Here is a 19,617-nt window from a genome sequence, read left to right as displayed (position 1 = left end):
ATTTTTTGGATTTCGGATGCGTTTCTGCCTCAATGTTAAGTATAGGAAAAACGCAAACCGCTCTGAAAAACGGCACTTCAGAGCGGTTTTGCAGGCGTTTTTGTTACAGAAGCTGTTCAGTAACAGCTTTACTGTAACAATATATGAAATCTACTATACTGAAAACCGCAGCAGCAATCCGCAAAACGCTAGCAAAACGCCTCATAAAAATTAAAAAAAGCGTTTAAAAATCTGCTAGCATTTTGCGGATCTGCTAGCGGGTTTTGGTGTGCACCAGCCCTAAGAGATTATATTACCTATCTATTCTAATTAACATAACTAATGTAACTTAATGACAGTATGTTTGTTTAGGCTGAAGTTCCCCTTTAAGAAAAATAAAATAAAATGAAGAAAAAGCACCATCTAGTGGCCAAATGAGATAATGCTGCATTGAATGATTTCCATGCACTCCACATTGAACCAAGTCAGCATTATTGCATTTGATGACGAAACAGGTATAGTTACTCCACCCTCTGCTATTAATTTACCTGTCATAGCCTGTCTTTCAGCAACAGTGTGAATTGTGCTGGGGAATGGTGTGTGCAGATTTTTATGAACAGGTTCCTTTGCATTTTCTAAGAAGGATCTTTTCTGTGTACTTTAGCCGGAGGGATGTTTTCTTTTTTTGGCCCGCTATGCAAATTTCACCATCAAATGCATGCCATACAAGGAACGCAACCTGTGAAGTATGTTGAGATATATTACTGTATTTATCTAAATTATGATATATACATTGTTGCGGTAGGAAAGTGGCTTAAAGGGTACCTGTGAGGAAAAAAAGATCCACATTACTTATCTCAGTAGAGATCCTCCTTGACCACACCGATCCAAGTACTGGGACACTTGGAACATATTCGGCAAGAGCTTGTCGAGTATGTTCTCATGGCCTCACTCCTGTCCTTGTATGAGTGTGCCCACACTGTGCAGGCACAAGCACAGCCCATATCAGTAGTACAAAGCCGCCGGTGCAGGGGCGTAACAATAGAGCCTGCAAGGGATGCACCCGCGGGGGGGGGGGGGGGGGGGGGCTGGGCTTCTGGGGGCACTGCCCCCCCCCAAAAGCGATGAAAGGGCCGCATGTGCTGGCTGCGGGCCTGTGGCTAAGTAACAAGCACACCGCGTTCCAGCACTGAGAGAAGAGTGACATCAAAGCTTGAATGGGGGGAGCAGGTGAGTGAGCCCGCTACAGCAGACTTTCTATACTAGGGCACCACCTATATCTGGCTATAGGCTACCTATACTGGGCTACCACCTATACCTGGCTACCTATACTGGGGCTGGAGCCACCTATACCTAGCTACCTATACTGGGGCACCACCTATACCTGGCTACCTATACTGGGGCTGGAGCCACCTATACCTAGCTACCTATACTGGGGCACCACCTATACCTGGCTACCTATACTAGGGCTGGAACCACCTATATCTAGCTACCTATACTGGGGCACCACCTATACCTAGCTACCTATACTAGGGCTGGAACCACCTATACCTAGTTACCTATACTGGGGCACCACCTATACCTGGCTACCTATACTGGGGCACCACCTATACTTTTTTTTTAAACATGTTTTATTGGCATTTTCATTTTCAACCACATCATGGATCAAGATTACAGTATAGCATAACATGTGCAATTGGCAGTTATAGCCAAAAACTATAACATTATGTATGTAGAAGGAAATCTTGGTCCAGAAAAGAGTCCCTATCCCTCCCCTTTCCCCAACACCCTCCCCCCCCCCCCCCCCCCCTTCCCCGTCTCTCAGCAATTTTTATGGACTGCATGCAATCAAGTATATTGTAGGTATCACCTTAGTGCAATTCTTTTTTTAGTCATTCAATGGTGGGATGATACTTCAGTGCTCCTAAAGAGTCACCTAGGTCTTCAATACAATACCAGGTAGTTAATATAAAGTCTTTCATAAACATATTTATCTCTGGAGCCGTGAAAGTGTCTATGATGTAATTTTTCCACACTTTGAAGAACTTCTTTGACCTCTTTTCTAGGCTTTGAGAAACCTGCAATTTTTCCAAGCTGAAGAGTGATAGAAGCTCCTTTTGGAGCATTTTCAGCGTGGGTGATGATGGTTGAATCCAAACTTGAAAGATGACACGCTTAGCTGTCGCTAATATAATATGGAAGAGTTCAGATGGATTTTCATAGTTGTTCTCACTTTGTATTGCATGATGGTGAAATAGACATAATAGATAAGACTTTTTGACTTTTTTCTTACATAACTTGTTTGCATATTCGATTACCTTTTCCCAAAAGTGGTCTATCTCTTGACATTCCCATATACAATGTTTTAAATTTGCGTTTAGTGCTAAACATTTTGGGCATTCTGGTTTATAGTGTGGTGGTGGGTGTGTATACTTGATATTGAATGCATATTTAGCTCTATGCAGAAAAAGTAAGTGGGACGTTCTATGTTGCTCATTTACTATATAAGATCTATATGTAGTTAAACCCTGGATAATACATTCTCCCATATTTTCAGTTTGGAAATCTTTATTCCACGCTTTAAAACTCCCCTGTGTCAGTTTTGGTTTTTCTATTTCTACCAAGCAGGCTACTAGCTCCGATAGAGATTTTATGGGGCCTCCCGGGTTTATCAGTTTATCAAAGGTGTTGGGAAGCGCTATAGCTGACACATTTGCCACGTGCGATTTTACAAAAGATTGTATCTGGAGATAGGGAAAGAAATCTGCTGCCGTTATCGAGTATTTATTACGTAGGTCAGCGAAGGACAACCATGTGCCAGTGTCTAAGTGTAGAAGGTTTCCCAATTTTGTAATTCCTCTTTGGTCCCACCTAGAGAAGAATTTCTGAGTGATACTTATTGGAAAGTGGGGGTTCCCCCATATGGGCATATATTTGGATACCAAGCAATGCACACCTAAAAGTTTCCTGACTGCTCTCCAGGTCATCACCGTATCTCTGAAAATGACATTTTGCCTAAGTCTTACTGGGAGTTCTGTTAGTTTAGAATGCAGGAGGCCAAGGAGCGACCAGGGTTTCGCGATTTCTGCTTCTAGAGCTAAGTTTGAGCATTTACTTGTTTCTTTAATCCAGTCCTGGACATGTCTAAGAAGTGCTGCTAGGTTGTATCTTCTTATATTTGGGAGATTTAGCCCCCCTAATTGCTTGCTCATTTGGAGCTTTTTAAGAGCTATACGGGTTTTTTTACCTCTCCACAGAAACTTATTGAAGGCAGCTTCCAGTGTCTGTATGTCCTTGTGCTGGATAAGGAGTGGGATTGTCTGCATGGGGTACAGCAGCCTTCCCATTGTTGTCATTTTTATTAGGGCTGCTCTTCCTGCTATACCCAGTGGCAATTTGTCCCATCTTTCCAGCTGACTTTTAAGTTGGTGGAACAGGGGAGTGTAGTTTAATGAATATAGCTGTGTTGGATCTCTTGGGATTTTTATTCCCAGATATTTTATGTGGGAGTGTGTTACTTTCAGACCTAAAGTGGGCCATTGTCTGGTGTCTGCCTGTTTTGAAAGGGGCATCAGCTCGCTTTTATCTTTGTTTATCTTTAATCCTGAAAGAGCTGAGAATTCCGTTAATATGTCAAAAACCTTAGGTATTTGTGTCAAGGGATCCTCTAAAAAAAGGAGGATATCGTCAGCAAAAAAAGATTGTTGGATCTCCACCTCACCCACTTTTAGTCCCGCTATGTGCTTTCTCAAAAGTATAGCCAGCGGCTCTAGTGCTATATTAAATAATAGAGGAGACAGCGGGCAACCTTGCCTAACACCTCTTTGCATCACAAGTGCTTCTGAGAGGAATCCATGTGTCATTATTCTGGCTTTTGGACAGGAGTACATAGCTTTTACTGCTTTCAAGAAGGGTCCAACAAATCCCATTCTCTGCATCACCCCCAGCAACCAACCCCACTCCACACTATCAAATGCTTTTTCAGCGTCCAGCACAAGGACAGCAGATGTTTTATAGGTTTTGGGATAAGCACGTACGTGTTCTATTATTGTCAAAAGTTTTCGTATGTTCGTGACCCCTGCTCTGCCTCTTATAAATCCTACTTGATTTGTGTGGATTAGACCTGGCATTAGCTGGGCTAACCGTTCTGCTAATATTTTGGATAAAATTTTGGCATCTTGATTTATAAGGGAGATGGGTCTATATCCCGCTGCTTCACATAAATCCTTTCCCTCTTTAGGGAGTAATTTAACATAGGCTGTTGCCCCCGTTTCTGGATAGAATTCATTTTTCATTATGTGATTAAATAACGTGGTGAGGTGCTCAGCTACATCTTGTTTTAATATTTTGTAAAACTCAGCAGAGTACCCATCTGGTCCTGGAGATTTCTGATTTGACAGGTTTTTAATTGCTTCCCTAACCTCCTGCATTCCTATTTCAGCATTTAGCTCATTTATTTGGTCTTCTGTGAGTTTCTTAACGGGTAGGGTGGCCAGTTTTTCTGATAGATCTAAAGTGTCAGGATGCGTGGAAGAATATAGCTTCTCATAAAAATCTTTAAAGATTGTATTTATGACCTTGGGATTAGATTGTAGTTCCCCCTTTTGATTTCTTAATTGTAAGGCTTGTTGTGTTTTGCCCCTCAGCTTTGCCATGTTTGCAAGCAGTTTTCCTGCCTTCTCCCCAAATTTATGGAAGGTGAGGTTTGTATATGGTTTTTGGAGCTCTGTTTGCAATTTAAACCAAATGTCTCCTTTCAATTTGGCTTTTTGCCATTTTTCTCTGCTGCTTTCAGAGGGTTTCTGTTTAAAGTCGTTATATGCATTTCTAATCTTAGTCACTTCCTGGGCATAATTTTTATGCGCCTGCTTTTTTTTGCCAGATACATATGATATTATTCTTCCACGCAACACTGCTTTCCCTGCTTCCCAGAATAAAGCTGTATTATTTTTGTGTGCATCATTTTCTATTGCATACTCTTGCCACCACAGTTTCAGTTTACTTTCAAATTCTTCATTTCCATAGAGTGCTGATGGAAAACGCCACATTATGTCCGTACCTCTGGGAAAAGAGTCCTCCAGTTCAAGCAGTACTGGGGAGTGATCAGAGATTAACATGTCCTCTATTGAGGATTTAATTAATCTAGAAGCTAAGCTACCATGCATTAAAAAGAGATCGATCCTGGATAGTGTTTTATGAGTGGGTGAATAAAAAGTGAAATCATGGTCTAGCGGATGCATGTATCTCCAGGTATCTAGCAATGCACATGTTTCCATAAAGGTTTTAATATATTTATCTCTGTATTGTAAAGCTTTCTTTGGGTGACTTCTATCCTCCCAGAGGTCCGGGACTGTATTAAAGTCTCCTCCTACGACTACTTTAGCAGTCTGTTCCGCTAATATTTTATTTTGCAGCACCTGGAAGAATTTCGCATTTTCTACATGTGGACCATATACATTATATACGGTGATTATTTCCCCTGATAGTTGCAGCTGCAATCTGGACCACCTTCCTTCTGCATCGTGTTCATGGCTTAGTACTTTATAATTTAGCTTTTTACTGATTAGGTATAAAACTCCCGCTTTTTTATCTATTGCTGGTGAGCCCAATACTTCTCCTACCCAGAATTTTCTCAGATATTTATATTGATCTTTTGTTAAATGCGTTTCCTGAAGCAAGCAAATGTCCGGTTTAAATTTTCCTAGGTGGCGTAGTATACGTGACCGCTTGCCAGGGGATTGCATGCCTTTAACATTCCAGGAGATTAGTCTCATCCTATCCCAATTGGATTTTGCAGATTTATGTTTCCAGATTGCAGCTTACCACATTTATGATGAAAAACATTTATATTTGCTGAGAGACCCCAAACAGAAAAAACACCCTCTCCCCTCCCTATCCCTAACGAATTCCCCATTAATCCCTCACTGTAAGTGACTTCTCTTCTTCCCCGCATGAATTTATCCCTCCTTGCCCCAGACTTTTAAACAAGGAAACCAGTTTTACCCCATCTTCCCCGACCTTTTGATGTTTGATGGCTCTCACTTTTAACTGTGTATATATATATATATATACATACACACATATATACGCATATACACATATACATAACTCTATTCATAGTTGAAGTTTTCCATCTTCGCTTAACCTGCTATTTATGTCCTAGGACTAGCATTTCAAGTCTAATCTACCTTTAAACATTAAGCCCATGTAGTTTGCACAGACATTCCTGGCTAATCAATTCTTATGCTTATATTAACTTATCAATTGTTGATTATTTATAATGCATACCAATTTTTAACATATTACGATTCTGCGCCTTACATTAGTTCCTTTTGGTTATTTATGGTAGAATATGGGTCCTCATTGCAGGTTTCTCATACCTAATCAGCAGAGTCTGTTGGATTTTCTGCAGTATCCAGGCCTTCCAGAAAGGTTACCACTTGCTCCGGTGTATCAAAGGTATGGGTGTTATCATCGTGGTCTGTTACCTTTAAAACTGCTGGGTACATTAAAGCAAACTTAAGCTTTTTGCTGTAGAGAGTACTGCACACTTTGCCAAAAGCTTTTCTCTTTTGCGACACTTCTGCCGAGAAATCACTGAAGAGGCGTACTGTGTGGCTCCGTATGGTCAGATCTTGATCTTGCGCTCTGTATGCCGCCATTAGAGCTACCTTGTCTGCGTAGTCGAGGTATCTTGCTATGACCATGCGTGGAGGCCCTTTTTTGTTCTTGTTTTTTGGGGGACCCACCCTATGCGCTCTTTCCACTTTGAGCGGCAATGTTAGGCCCAGTAATTTTGGTATTTGTTCCGAGCATAGTTCTTTGAGCTGGTCTGGGGGGATATCCTCTGTTATTCCGACTACACGTAAGTTATTTCGTCTTGACCTGTTTTCTAGATCTTCTATGCGTGCATAAGCAGCTGTGTTATCATATGTGAGTTTTTCAATCTTAATTTTAGCTGCATTAAGATCATCTTCACAAGCGCTTATACGTTGCTCAACAGTTGTGATCCTCTTTTTTTGTTCAGTGATATCTTTTTTTATCACTTTTAGGGAGTTGGCTAAAGTTTTTTCTATAATAGCCTGTATGTCAGGGGCAAGCACTTTTCCCACTTCCTCCGCCAGCTTTTTGTAATTTATCTGAATGTCAGTCTGCTTACCCCTGTCTTCGTCTCCCTGGCCGTCTGTATCGCATTCTGTGTCCTCTCTCTGCACATTTTCTTTAGTCTGCGCCCGGCCTGGTGTTGCCTTTACTGCTCCTCTGCCCGCCATCTTGCTGGGCCTGTCTTCCGCGGGTAGCTGCGTACTTGCGTTAGACCGAGTAATGTAGCGGTCCATACAGCAGCGGGTGCCTCTCGGTCGCGTCCTGTGTCTGCACCTCTATGTCGCCCGGCTCCCGCGGTTAGTTTTGTTGGAGATCGGGGAGGGTTTTTCTGGTCCTCAGTCGGAGCTTTCTCCTCTCGCTGCCGCCATGCGGGCGCCGGAACCGGAAGTCGCACCACCTATACTTGGCTTGTTAACCGGGGCCTACCTGTATTTTGCCTGTATTTGGCTCCACCCACAACATGCCATGGTCACTCACACTTTTTGCCGCATCACGATGTGCATGCCGCTTTCTTCAGTGTCGGAGCCATGCGCATTTTTCGCCACAGCGCAGTTCATGCACGGACACGGGGTGGGGTGGCTAGTGGGCGGCTACAGCAACCAGTAGGTGGGCCCAGGGAGGGGGGCCCAGGCCTGATGATGTGTGAGGGGCCCCAAAATTTCTGATGGCAGCCCTGGTCTCTGGCATTCAACCCCTCCCCAAGTGCTCGATCTGTACTGTAGTGATGCTTCCAGAGGAGTCTGCAGAGTCAGTTCTGCTCCATCAGAGATGGACAGAGTGAGTGTAATAAGCTTACAGAGGCAAATGTATTTGAAATAGAAAATGCCTGCAGGGCGGGGGGGGGGACCAAAGTTTCACAGGGGGGCCCAGTTATGCCCCTGCATGTCTTTTTCCACCTTGCATGTGTGGCTTTGCGCTATTGCACAGGCCATACTTGCACACTCAGTGCGGCCGGGCTCGTACTAGGATGGGAGCGTGGAGCAGAGAAGGAGGAGGTCCTGGCGAGCATTGGTGGGGTGAATGAGGAGGGAAGAAGCCTTGGGAAGTGCTAAATCATTGCATTAGTCCAGGTAATGGAATGTTGATTAACCCGGGTTCCTGCTTCTCCCCCCAGGAGGAACAGAGGATGCTCTTCCGGTGTACTCTCTGTGACAAAAGCTTCTCCTACCAGCGCATGCTGAACCGCCACATGAAGTGTCACAGCGAGGTGAAGAGGCACCGGTGTGAACACTGCGGAAAAGGATTCAATGACACCTTTGACCTGAAGAGGCATGTCCGTACCCATACAGGTGAGACTGTGTTCAGGAGCAGCACCAGTTAATCAATCACAGAGCACATAGCAGGAGACAACACTATGAGCAATGCCAAATCATGGGCAAATCAACCGTATTGTGTGATCGATGTCACATAGTTTTGTTCCTACCAAAAAAAAACCCATCTCAGTCCTGTATCTTACAGACAGCAAGCATCCTTCTAGTGATGGTCATGTATGGGAGAACCCACGAAGAAGCATGTGATCAGTATGGTCAGGTGATAAATACAAGTCTCTGATTTGTTTGTCCTAATCATGTGCTAATTCAGAGCTTTGCAAATCTATCAGCTGATCAGTTGTGTGCTTCTCCATGAGTTCTCCTACAAATGACCATCACTACATCCTCCATACTCAGGTTCTTGATTTGGTGGTTTGAAGACAACAACAGCTAAGCCCATCTCACAAGTTTGGATGAGGGATGATCAATGAGATGCAAACAATTCCCAGTTCATGCAAATTTTATAGTAAATTTATGCAGCTTTGAAAATGGACCAATCAAATGTAACAACTGCTGCATTTCATTGGTTCATTTCCAAGGTCTGCTATTTGTTGGCAGATGTTGTTGTATGATCCATTGGGATGTGTGTGGGGGTGATTAAGATTAGCTATGGAAAGGGGGTTTCCAAAATGTTCTTCCCCCCAAATCGCTGCAAATTCGATTTGAAACATTATTTTGCAGTGCCTAAATACTTTGCATTGAGTGCAAACACGCCCAAAATGCAGCATGTTCTGTGATTAGGATTTTTCTAATCGCAATGGCACTAGTGGGTTCAACCTCACTAGAATACATTGGCAAACTGTTTTTGGAATCACGATCCAAAAACACTGCCAAAATTGCTCTAGTGTGACCCAGCCCTCACTTCTGATGTGATCGTTTTTGAATTTACCATCCCATCAGCCCATTGCATTTTATGCTCATGCAAGGGCCCACTGTAAAGCGCAGTGGGGCTGATTTACCAGATATAAAGAAAAGTGTAGAGAAAGCAGCAATTGCCCACAGCAGTGAGTCAGTTTTCCCTTGTAAATAGAGAATTATTATTGGTTGCGATTGGCAGTTCCATCCATGTTTGTGTCATGGTTCTTTGCACTGGCATTAATGAATAAACTCCATTTGAATGTGTGCAGTAACTCCTACAATTTCAAAAGTCCACTAGCAGGGCCGGCCCTAGACTTCTTGCCGCCTGAGGCAAAATTTTAAAAAATCGCGGCCCCCCCCCCCCCCGCGGGTGGGGAGGAGGGTCGGACCTTCCCTCCCTCGCCTGGGTCCCCCGATCTGCGCTCCTCTCCAGCTGTAAATGGTTAAGTACCAGTGGCAGTGTATAGATTAAGAGGTAACGGTCGGGGATCACTCACCTTTTCTGCGTTCCAGCGAGCGCTCCACTGACATCACTTCCTGCAACGCCGCCCAGTAAGTGGGCGGCGTTGCAGGAAGTGACGTCAGTGGAGCGCTCGCAGGAACGCGGAAAAGGTTAGTGATCCCCGCCCGTTGCCTCTTAATCTATACGCTGCCGCAGGTACTTAACTATTTACAGCTGGAGGGGAGCGCAGATCGGGGGACCCAGGCGAGGGAGGGGGGATCCACCCCCCCTCCCCACCGCTAGGCCCAATACCCCCTTTCTGCCCGCTACTCCTCCCGCTCGGTGGGCGGCCCCCCACCCACGGACAGGCGGGTGCCGCCCCACCAGATGTGCCGCCTGAGGCAAATGTTTCACCCCGCCTCATGAGCGGGCCGGCCCTGTCCACTAGACATTTGTATGTGTTAGTTCACAGGGCTCAGTTGTGTTAATTCTGCATGTCATCTCCATGCCATTCTATGCTCACAGTACTACGTTGTAACGGATCTCGCTATTCTTACTTGCTGCATGCAGCCTTTGTATTAAAGTCTATGTCCAGTCTCCATTGCAGTTCATGCGGATTATAACAAGTGCACTATGTAACAGACCACTGTGTATCCAGTTTACTGTATGTTCACTTTAATAAGCTTTCTTATATGTCATACAAGAGTGACATCTACTGGCTAATGGTGTACACAACAAGTAATATAACATGGACTGAAAATAAAAAGATGCTTACCTTGGCCAAGGGAAGTCTCTGGCTAGTCAAAAGGGTTCTCGTGTCCTCCTCCTCCCCAACTGATGCACCACATGGACCCTCAAAGCGTTGTTTCACCAGCAGAGGGAGGTGGTGGGTGGGGTGAGGTGATCTGTACTTACAACTTACAGAAAGACTGGCTTGTGCCTCGCCTCGAATTTTTTTTACTGCAAAGCCTTTTATGAATTGAGGCCTATTGAGGCCATAGGCCTCAATTCATAAAAGGCTTTGCAGTAACAAAATCTGGGAGGGAAAATACTGCATTCAGTATTTTAGACCTTTGTGTGCTAATTCATAAAGATTTTCACAGCTGCCTTTGAAGTTCGGTAAATTACCGCAGCCCATTGAGCGTTACACCAGAAGTGTGGCGATATCTCTCTTTTGTTACAAGCTGCAATTACGGTTCCCTGCACAGACTCACAGGGATCCCTGCACAGACTCACAGAGACTTCGGCTCCCTGCACAGACTCACAGGGATCCCTGCACAGACTCACAGAGACTTCGGCTCCCTGCACAGACTCACAGAGACTTCGGCTCCCTGCACAGATTCACAGAGACTTTGGCTCCCTGCACAGATTCACAGAGACTTTGGCACCCTGCACAGATTCACAGAGACTTTGGCACCCTGCACAGACTCACAGAGACTTTGGCTCCCTGCACAGACTCACAGAGACTTTGGCTCCCTGCACAGACTCACAGACAGGGGCGTCTCTAGCCATTTTGTCACTCCAGGCGAGAAATCCTGTGGTGCGCCCCCCCCCGTGATTGCCCCCCAGCCCCATACACCCCACCCCTGTGGTGGACGCCACCCCCCAAGACCCCTGAAAATCATAATACAGCTGCGTTTCACCAGAAATTACACTTATTGCGGCATGGGTTCACCACAAAATAGTTGTAATGCAGCAGAGCGTTTCACCATAAAATATACTTATTGCGGCACACACACACACACACACACACACACACACACACACACACACACACACACACACACACACACACACACACACACACACACACACACACACACAATATACACATGCACACAGTACACACAACACACACACTATACACAGTACACACACACACACACACATTATACACAGTACACACACACACACACTATACACAGTACACACACACAGTACACACACACACACACACTATACACACACAGCACACAGTACACACACACACACACACTATACACACACAGCACACAGTAGATATACACTATACACACACACACACACACACACACACACACACACACACACACACACTATACACACACAGCACACAGTAGATATACACTATACACACACACACACTATACACACACAGCACACAGGAGATACATACTATACACACACACTATGCTGCTACCAGGGGAGGACTGGGACCTTTTGGCCTGGGGGAAACATAGACTTGAGGCCCATTATCATGGCGGCCTCAGCCCAAATTGTCAAGTCGCATTTGCAAATTGCTAGCGATTGCTATTGCGATTTTGTCGTGCACTAGCCCAGAGAGAGGAGGAGTGGAGTGAGACTGAGAATTATTATTATTATTGATTTATAAAGCGCCAACATATTCTGTGGCGCTGTACAAAGTGAGAAACAAACATGGGGTACATAATACAGACAATGGTGTACACTAATATACAAGATACATAATTAGTGACAAAATACAAAAAAAATGATACAGCATACAGAATACAAAATACAGAAGTGGTAATAACAGTGATAAAAATAACATGATGAATAAAATGTATAATGATTTCCAAGACACAAAAGGGGGAGAGAGCCCTGCCCTTGCGAGCTTACAGTCTAAAGGAGAATAGCAGGAGATGGAGCAGAGAGCTAATCTGTATTGCAGTCCCAAATTACACAGAGACTAGTTGCCGGTAATAGGATTCCTGTCACTGCCAGTCTCTCATACAAGTCAAAAAGGAGTCCTCCTGGAGTCTAGGGACTGTCAAAACTTTTCAACCTGTTTAACACCATATCTGCACGTGCAGTCATTATAACAATGGGGAGAGACAAGACAGATGTTTTCCCAGGGACCCTCCAGGCAAGCTCTGCATCATGGTGTGTATATTTACCAGCTTGCCTGTCCTCTAATTGCACTTTTATCAGCTAGGCTAGTGTTTCACATCACTGTACAACAACAAACCTGAATACACCAGACCATCCCTAAATCACTGAATAAAAGCCTCGGGGGCAGTCCATGCCTGGCTGCTAATCCTGCTATGCTCAGTCTCTACATCCACTCAGTTACCAGTAGCAGAGAGAGAGGAACTGAATGAATCCGTGAATCAGAGTGAAGAGTCAGGACTCAGAAGCTGATGCTGTACTCCGAGCCTTCTCTCACTGACTCAGTACTGTGGTTCTTTGAATCATTGAGCTGAAGGAACTGAATTAATCAGTGAGTGAATCCAGTTATGAGTCCAGTCAGGCGCTGCTGTTAGCTGCTGCTGTGTAAACTGAAACCTAAGTGGGCTGAAAGGCATTTATTCTCTCAACTCTCAACAGCGCTCCTGGCTCCTCCTGCCGCTCCAGGCAGGAATTTATAGCTGCCTGGTGGGTGAGAAGGCTCTGCTCACAGAGACTTTGGCTCCCTGCACAGACTCAAAGAGACTTCGGGTCTCCCTGCACAGACTCACAGAGACTTCGCATTGTTAAGACCTCCCCAGAGGTGTCGGTAATTATCGTCTGACTTACCGCTTGTTGAAGGCTTTATGAATTGACATTTGCTGACATGTGTTGGAGCTTGGAGGTAATTTCAGCCACGTCGGTACTTTACCTCACTTCTCGGTAATGTCATTTTTTTATTTGGTAACAGCCTTTATGAATTGACAGTTTGCTAAGTCTGCTGTTTTCAGCATGACCGCATGCGGTAATGCTTTATGAATTGAGGCCATTGTCATCTGAACAGGGACGAGACAGCCAGGTCACTTTAAATATATTTATTGCAAAAAGTACAATGCACAAAATATTGTGCATGGCTTATTAGTTCATATTAAACATCACATGCGCAAAAAAAAAGGAGACAGTATTATTCCTGAAATATTTTTGTTTTTTTCTCCCTAGGCGTTCGTCCATATAAATGCCACCTGTGTGACAAAGCCTTCACTCAGCGGTGTTCTTTAGAGTCACACCTGAAAAAGATACACGGGGTACAACAGAATTACGCCTACAAAGAGCGCAGGACCAAGCTGTACGTTTGTGAAGATTGCGGATTTACAGCCGACAGCCAAGAAGCTCACCTACAGCACGTCCAGAACCTGCACCCGAACAGCGTCCTAGTCCAGCGCACCACCAAGAAGCTACCTGTGGAATTTCAGGGGGCTGTTAGTCCCTTGCTGCACAGTCCCCATCTGATGTAACACATTCATCCCTGTAGTTTTGTTATTATATACACAGCCAATCTTTGGTATCATTTCAAGAGGACTATAAATTTGTTTGCATTTAAATAAACAAACACTTTCAGGTTCTCCAACATAGCCGCTTCCGGTAGGTGCAAAGTGTCCCAGTTCTGAATTCCCATATGCTACCCATAAAAGAGAGGCCCCCCTCTCAGCCATTTGGCAAAGTAGGCGGAGTTCAGTGCAGTGTGCTATATATTTATCTGTCTGATGGCTGCCTCTGGATCAGCTTGCTTGAAGAGGCGGTCTACTGGCCATTACATTAGTATGTGGTGCACATCCAATGTGTGTCTTCTTACTGGCCTGTTTGAATAATTGACTGGATTCCTATGGGAGCCTCGAGTCCACCGGATAAATGGATTGAGAGGATGCAAAATACCACAAAGTCCAGCATTTGTGTCCAAAAGGGATGCCCTTCAAGTAAGCTGATCCAGCGATGGATACCCGACATTTGTATATCACCAACACATCGCTGTACTTATCTACAACCAGGCAGAGAAAGTTTCCAATGAAAAAGTCCATTTTTTTTCCACTTAAATTAGTACAGTGTTCTCCCCAGAGCCTATTACCCGGGCGGAGCGCCCGGCTGGTCTCAGCTTCCCGCCCGCCTGTGGTTACTAGTGTTGTCCGGATCATGAACGATTCGGATCTTTGATCCGAATCTATTTTGTGAGTCGAATCATCCGAATCATCAAAATGAGTGATTCGGATCGAAAAATGGGCGGGGCACGGAGCGACACGCCCCCTCTCAGCGGGCAGCGGGGTCCTGGAAGCAGAGCTGAGATGGATCGCTCTGTTGGAGGGGAGGCAGCCTTGCAGGGAATCAGGTAGATGAGAGAGAGGGGACATGGGTGCCACTGCCAGATATGTGTAGAGCACACATACTGGCTATATAACTTGCTGCTGTCTGTTCTGTAGTTGTGCACAGTAAACACATTGGAAGCTTTTGGCTCAGCACAGCTCAGTAACTTTGCAGGCACTGTGATTGCTGTGCAATATCCTCCTGCACTCGCTCTGAACAGCTGCACTTATCTTTGGGGAATGCTTTCTTTCACTGTGCGACTGTTTGCTTTCAGAGTATATAGATGAGCATATAGGTGAAATACATGTAAAGCATATGATTGCAGCATGTGGGTATTGTGTGCAAACATTTCTGCTCTCTGCTCGTCCCTCCTCCCTTCTCTATCCACTCCCTGGCCTTCTCTGTGTGTCCACCCCCCTCCCCTTCTCCTGTCCTGCTAGTCATTTCTCCACCGAATGCTTCGGTAGTAAAATGATCCGAGATTCGGATCAAAGATCCGGATCTCTTCAATGATCCGATTCGAATCATCCGGATCATTGAAAAGATCCGAACTTCCCATCTCTAGTGGTTACAGCGTGCATCAGATTTTCTTCCTCCACATTCAATGCAGTGAGCAGCGGCTGTGTTATTGGAGCCAGCCGCTGTCACACTATCTCTGCTCTCCTCTCAGCTCCTGCATCTCCGTGATGTAGAGGGGCGGGGAGAGTCTGGTAACTGAAGTTACAGGCACTGCGGGAACTTCAAAGGAGCTGTAGCTAGTGAATCCCGATCTGCGTGACTAGTGCAGACCACGGGCTCTCCTCCTCCAGCCAGTCTTCACATCGAAGCAAAGTTCCCAGAATGTGTTCCAGCCTCACCTCCAGCCTCGCAGGTCAGAAATCAGCACTGAGCCGGTGGGCGGGATAGCAGACGAATCCCATGAGCCGTGACATGCACGGCTATGGGATTCGCAGCCTCCGTGGCGAAATCTGCGGGGGGTTCCGGGCGAATCGCTCCCGCAAGCGATTCCGCCGCGGCGCCGTCATCCCCTATGGCAGAGTTTCCCCGTGCGAATGATGTGTGGGGAAACTCTGCCGAATCGCCGGCGAAACCGCCCTAGTGGAAACGGGCCCTTAGTCTGTCTCTCCCTCTCACACATTTACTTTTGTCTCTCACACACTTTCCTTCTTGTTTTTTCTTTCCCAGTCCTTTGTCCCCCCCCCCCCCCCCCCCTCTGTAGTACATGCTGTCAGTGGCGTAGCTAAGGAGCTGTGGGCCCCGATGCAAGTTTTTACATGGGGCCCCCCAAGCACTCTATACATAACATTCGATACGGCATGCTAAAAACTGCCAATGGCAACTACAGTGTCAGAGGTGCAAGAAGAGGCTGGGAAACAGTTTGTTAGTGATTACTACTATTCACAGCATCTATAGAAATGATTATTATGAGCACAGGACCAATAGAGAGGTAATAATGTAGATAAGGGAGAGCCCTTCAGGGCCCCTCTGGCCCAAGGGCCCCGATGCAGTCGCTACCTCTGCACCCCCTATTGCTACGCCCCTGCATGCTGTTTAGCACATAGACAAGCAACAAGCTTGTGTGCATGCAAAATCATCCAGTGTAACTCCCCATCAGTAGTTCCCAGTGTGATTCCTCCTTACCCACTTCCTCATTCGAAAGCACCCAGCATGATCCACCTACACTCGTCCCTACCAAGTAGCACCCAACACGATCCACCCTGCCCCTCCCTACCTAGTAGTGGCACCCAGCATCACCCTTCAACTCCACCCAACGTGACCTTACTTCCCCACCCGGCTACTTTTTCATGCCACCCGGCTGGTTAGAAATTCTGGGGAGAACACTGTAGTATGAGGAAAAATTTTGAACTTGTGGCAAGTTTTTATTCCCATGTGAGCCTTTCACTGGGAGGATTTCTAATCACATCCTGTCATGGTGACCCTAATCACCTCAAGAGGAAAGAGATGACACTAGCAGCAATAAAATCCCGATGACCTCTATTAAATCCCAAAACTTCTACTTGGAGCGGTTTTAGTACTGCCTGTGTCTTTATGGGAAAGTTAGGTTTACTTCCTGTCAATAGGTACCTCCTTTTGACTTGAACAGGAAGTAAGGGAGACATTTATTTTGTGGAAAATGTTCCAGCCCCCTTACTTTACCTATAAGGGAAGTAAAGATTTTTCTGCAGTGGGGCACTTCCTGTTTCTGTTCCTCTTTCACCTTCCCTTCCCACAGGACAAACAGCATGTATGTCCAATGAACATTCCTAAACTGTTAACCAAAACAATAATTAACAATGTTTTAAGGCTGCAGTTATCGGGGTGCCTGTGTGTAGATTTAGGGTCCTTTCACACTAAATCTGTTGCATTCTGTTGCATCGGACAATATCATCACATCACAGTGCAATAGTATTCCTATTGTATGTTGGGTGTGGTGTGGAGAGTCCAGTCAGGTTTAGTGCCAGTGAAGTATACTTTCATTGCAAAGTTTGGCACCATTGCGATGGTAAGGCAACGTACACAGTGCCGAAGGACCCATAAGCTTTGTGCAGATACTCCACGTTTGCTGGACAAAACAATTCTTCATGCTCAATTTGACTGACCTACTGCAGCCAATGCCAGCTCATGCACAATGGTCATTTACTATTCTGTAGTGAGGGGAAGAGAGGCAGGAGGCTCTCCACAGGGATTGTGGACCAAGTAATGTGGCTAAAACTGTAGCCGACTGCTTTGTCTTCTGTGTTTTGATGGACACAGAGTACAGGATCCCTGTACAGAGATCAAAAGGTTGAAAACGGCTCACAAATCATTGTCAACAATGTTATGCCTGCCCTACATATACCCCAATTGAGGAGACCAGGAAGTAAATGGACAAATCAGGATGGAAATACTTTGCATCTGCTAAATGGGTTGTGTTGGAGGACCTGAATTTTAGTTTAGTGACTAAATCCCATACCACTGCCGTCCATCTGCCTGTCAGGTGATTCATTTTGTTACCACTGGCAATACCATTTCTATTTCTTAAAGCCCTGGATCACTTTCATTACTCATTAAATAAATGTATTTACTTATTTAAAAATAATATTGCAGAACAGCTCCAGTTTACCTGTTGTTGCAAATTACGGATCTCTAGGTCCTTCCTGGAAACAACACTCAGATACCTTCTCACTCCCCTTCCCATTAATCAGAACCACACCTCACTCCAGTCACATGATAATCAGAGTGACGAAGTCCATGTGACATGGAGGCGGGCACAACTGATATTCCTGCCACAGCCCTAAATCCCAAGTGACTGACTGCTTATGGCTGATTCACACACCGCAAGTTTTTTTTCTAAACGCTTGTGATTTTAAAAGTTCTTTCTATTGTAATGCTGTGTGAGTTCTCACTGGAGGGATGTGATTTTATAAAAATCCCCCAGAGCATTACATTAGCAAGAGCTTTTCAAATCACTAGCGCTTAACCTCCCTTGTGGTAATCCTGAGTGCTAGCCGGCGGGAGCTCTATGCAGAGTGTAGCGCGCAGTGGGCATTTTTACTCACCTCCTGGGGGATCCAGACATTGGTAGCCGTTCTTCTTCCTGTCCTTGGAGGCTCTGAATCACTCTGGTGAGATCGCCGCCATTGATCTCACCAAAGAGTTACAGCGCCACCTGGAGGACAGTGGTAAAATTGCAGCGCTGGAGCCCAGAGAGGTGAGTGAGAGCAGGGGCTGCTGCTGGAGTTGTTTTTTCCCCTGATTTTAGGGTGTGAAAGACCCTAAAATTTGGAAATAATCATACCACTTTGGGTTAAAAAGCTCTTGCAGTGTGAACCAGCCCTTACAGATAAAGTGGACCTGAACTCTTGCACAGGAACATGAGAAATGCACCCTGTATGTATTTAGAGAGTTTAGCTCATCTAATTCCCCCTCATCTGGGACTATTCAAAAATGTACCTTGACCTCTCAGATGTGTCAGCTGGTTGCCTCAGCAGAGCAGCTAATTTGCAAACACATGATGTTAACCCTATGTCTGCTTACTTGAGAGCAGGAAGTAGACACTACAGATTTATTGCAGGATTTGTATCAGCTGTAACAAAGAAATGTGTTTCTTTAAAGGTTCTTATGCTGCTGCTTATCTTTTAGAGCAGAGAGGGAGTTCTGAGTTCAGGTCCGCTTTAAGGATTTTTAAATAAAGATGGATGGAAACAAATTGCATTGACAATACAGGGACAACTAGTGATTTCATGAGATGAGCGTTATGGATTAATGATAGGGATTTCACTATACCTGCACTAGCGTGGTTTCATCCAGTGTTGTGTTAGTTAATCTGAAACAGCAGCTTTAACTCAACTAGGAAACAAAGTGGTCATAATTTAACAAGTATCTTTTGACCGACAGCTTACAGTTAATTATTTTTATATAAGGATTGACGATAGGAATAAAAAATACAGAGAGGAGAACTAGTGATTTAATGACATAAGAGTCCTGGATTTATTATAGCTGAAGAACATATGGGATCCTCATGCCACAAGTTGCAGTCAAATGTATGCACAACGGTTATTCACATAGTTGTGTGCTTGTCTTGTTCCCTCCAGGCTCTTGCAGTGTCGGACTGGGAGGTGGAAAAACTGAGGAAATCCACCTGCTGGCCAAGCAGCAGTGACCCTGTGTTATCACTCCCAATAGAAACCTGCAGCAAGTCTTCACTGTGAGCAGCAACACATGATTAAATACTACTGCTTGGCCAGCAAGTGGATTTCCTCAGCTTTACCACCTCCTAGTGACAGTCAGACACTGGGCTCCAGTGCTCTTCTTCTGGTTTTAAGGTACCTCCCAGGCAGGCCAGCAGTGGAGACTGTGGCATCTTCATCCTCTAGCAAGTGGAAAGCAGCCATGGCAGTGAAAACAACACTGTATCTGACTTTT

General features: G+C 45.1%; 1 protein-coding gene across 2 annotated transcripts in view; it reads left to right on the top strand.

Moving 5' to 3' along the window:
• OVOL1 (ovo like transcriptional repressor 1) overlaps positions 1-17,791 on the top strand; it is a 90,229-nt gene extending 72,438 nt beyond the window's left edge. For both annotated transcript variants that reach the window (XM_068261021.1, XM_068261022.1), the window contains 2 exons: positions 8,198-8,372; positions 13,576-17,791. In XM_068261021.1, coding sequence (XP_068117122.1) covers positions 8,198-8,372; positions 13,576-13,871 — 471 coding nt within the window. In that variant the 3' untranslated portion in view covers positions 13,872-17,791. The remainder of the gene's footprint in view (positions 1-8,197; positions 8,373-13,575) is intronic.
• The last annotated feature ends 1,826 nt before the right edge of the window (positions 17,792-19,617 follow it).

The sequence above is a fragment of the Hyperolius riggenbachi genome, chromosome 11, assembly GCF_040937935.1.
Source record: "Hyperolius riggenbachi isolate aHypRig1 chromosome 11, aHypRig1.pri, whole genome shotgun sequence".
Taxonomy (NCBI): Eukaryota; Metazoa; Chordata; class Amphibia; order Anura; family Hyperoliidae; genus Hyperolius; species Hyperolius riggenbachi.
Note: the sequence above shows the minus strand (reverse complement) of the source record. Positions and strands in the feature narration are given on the sequence as shown.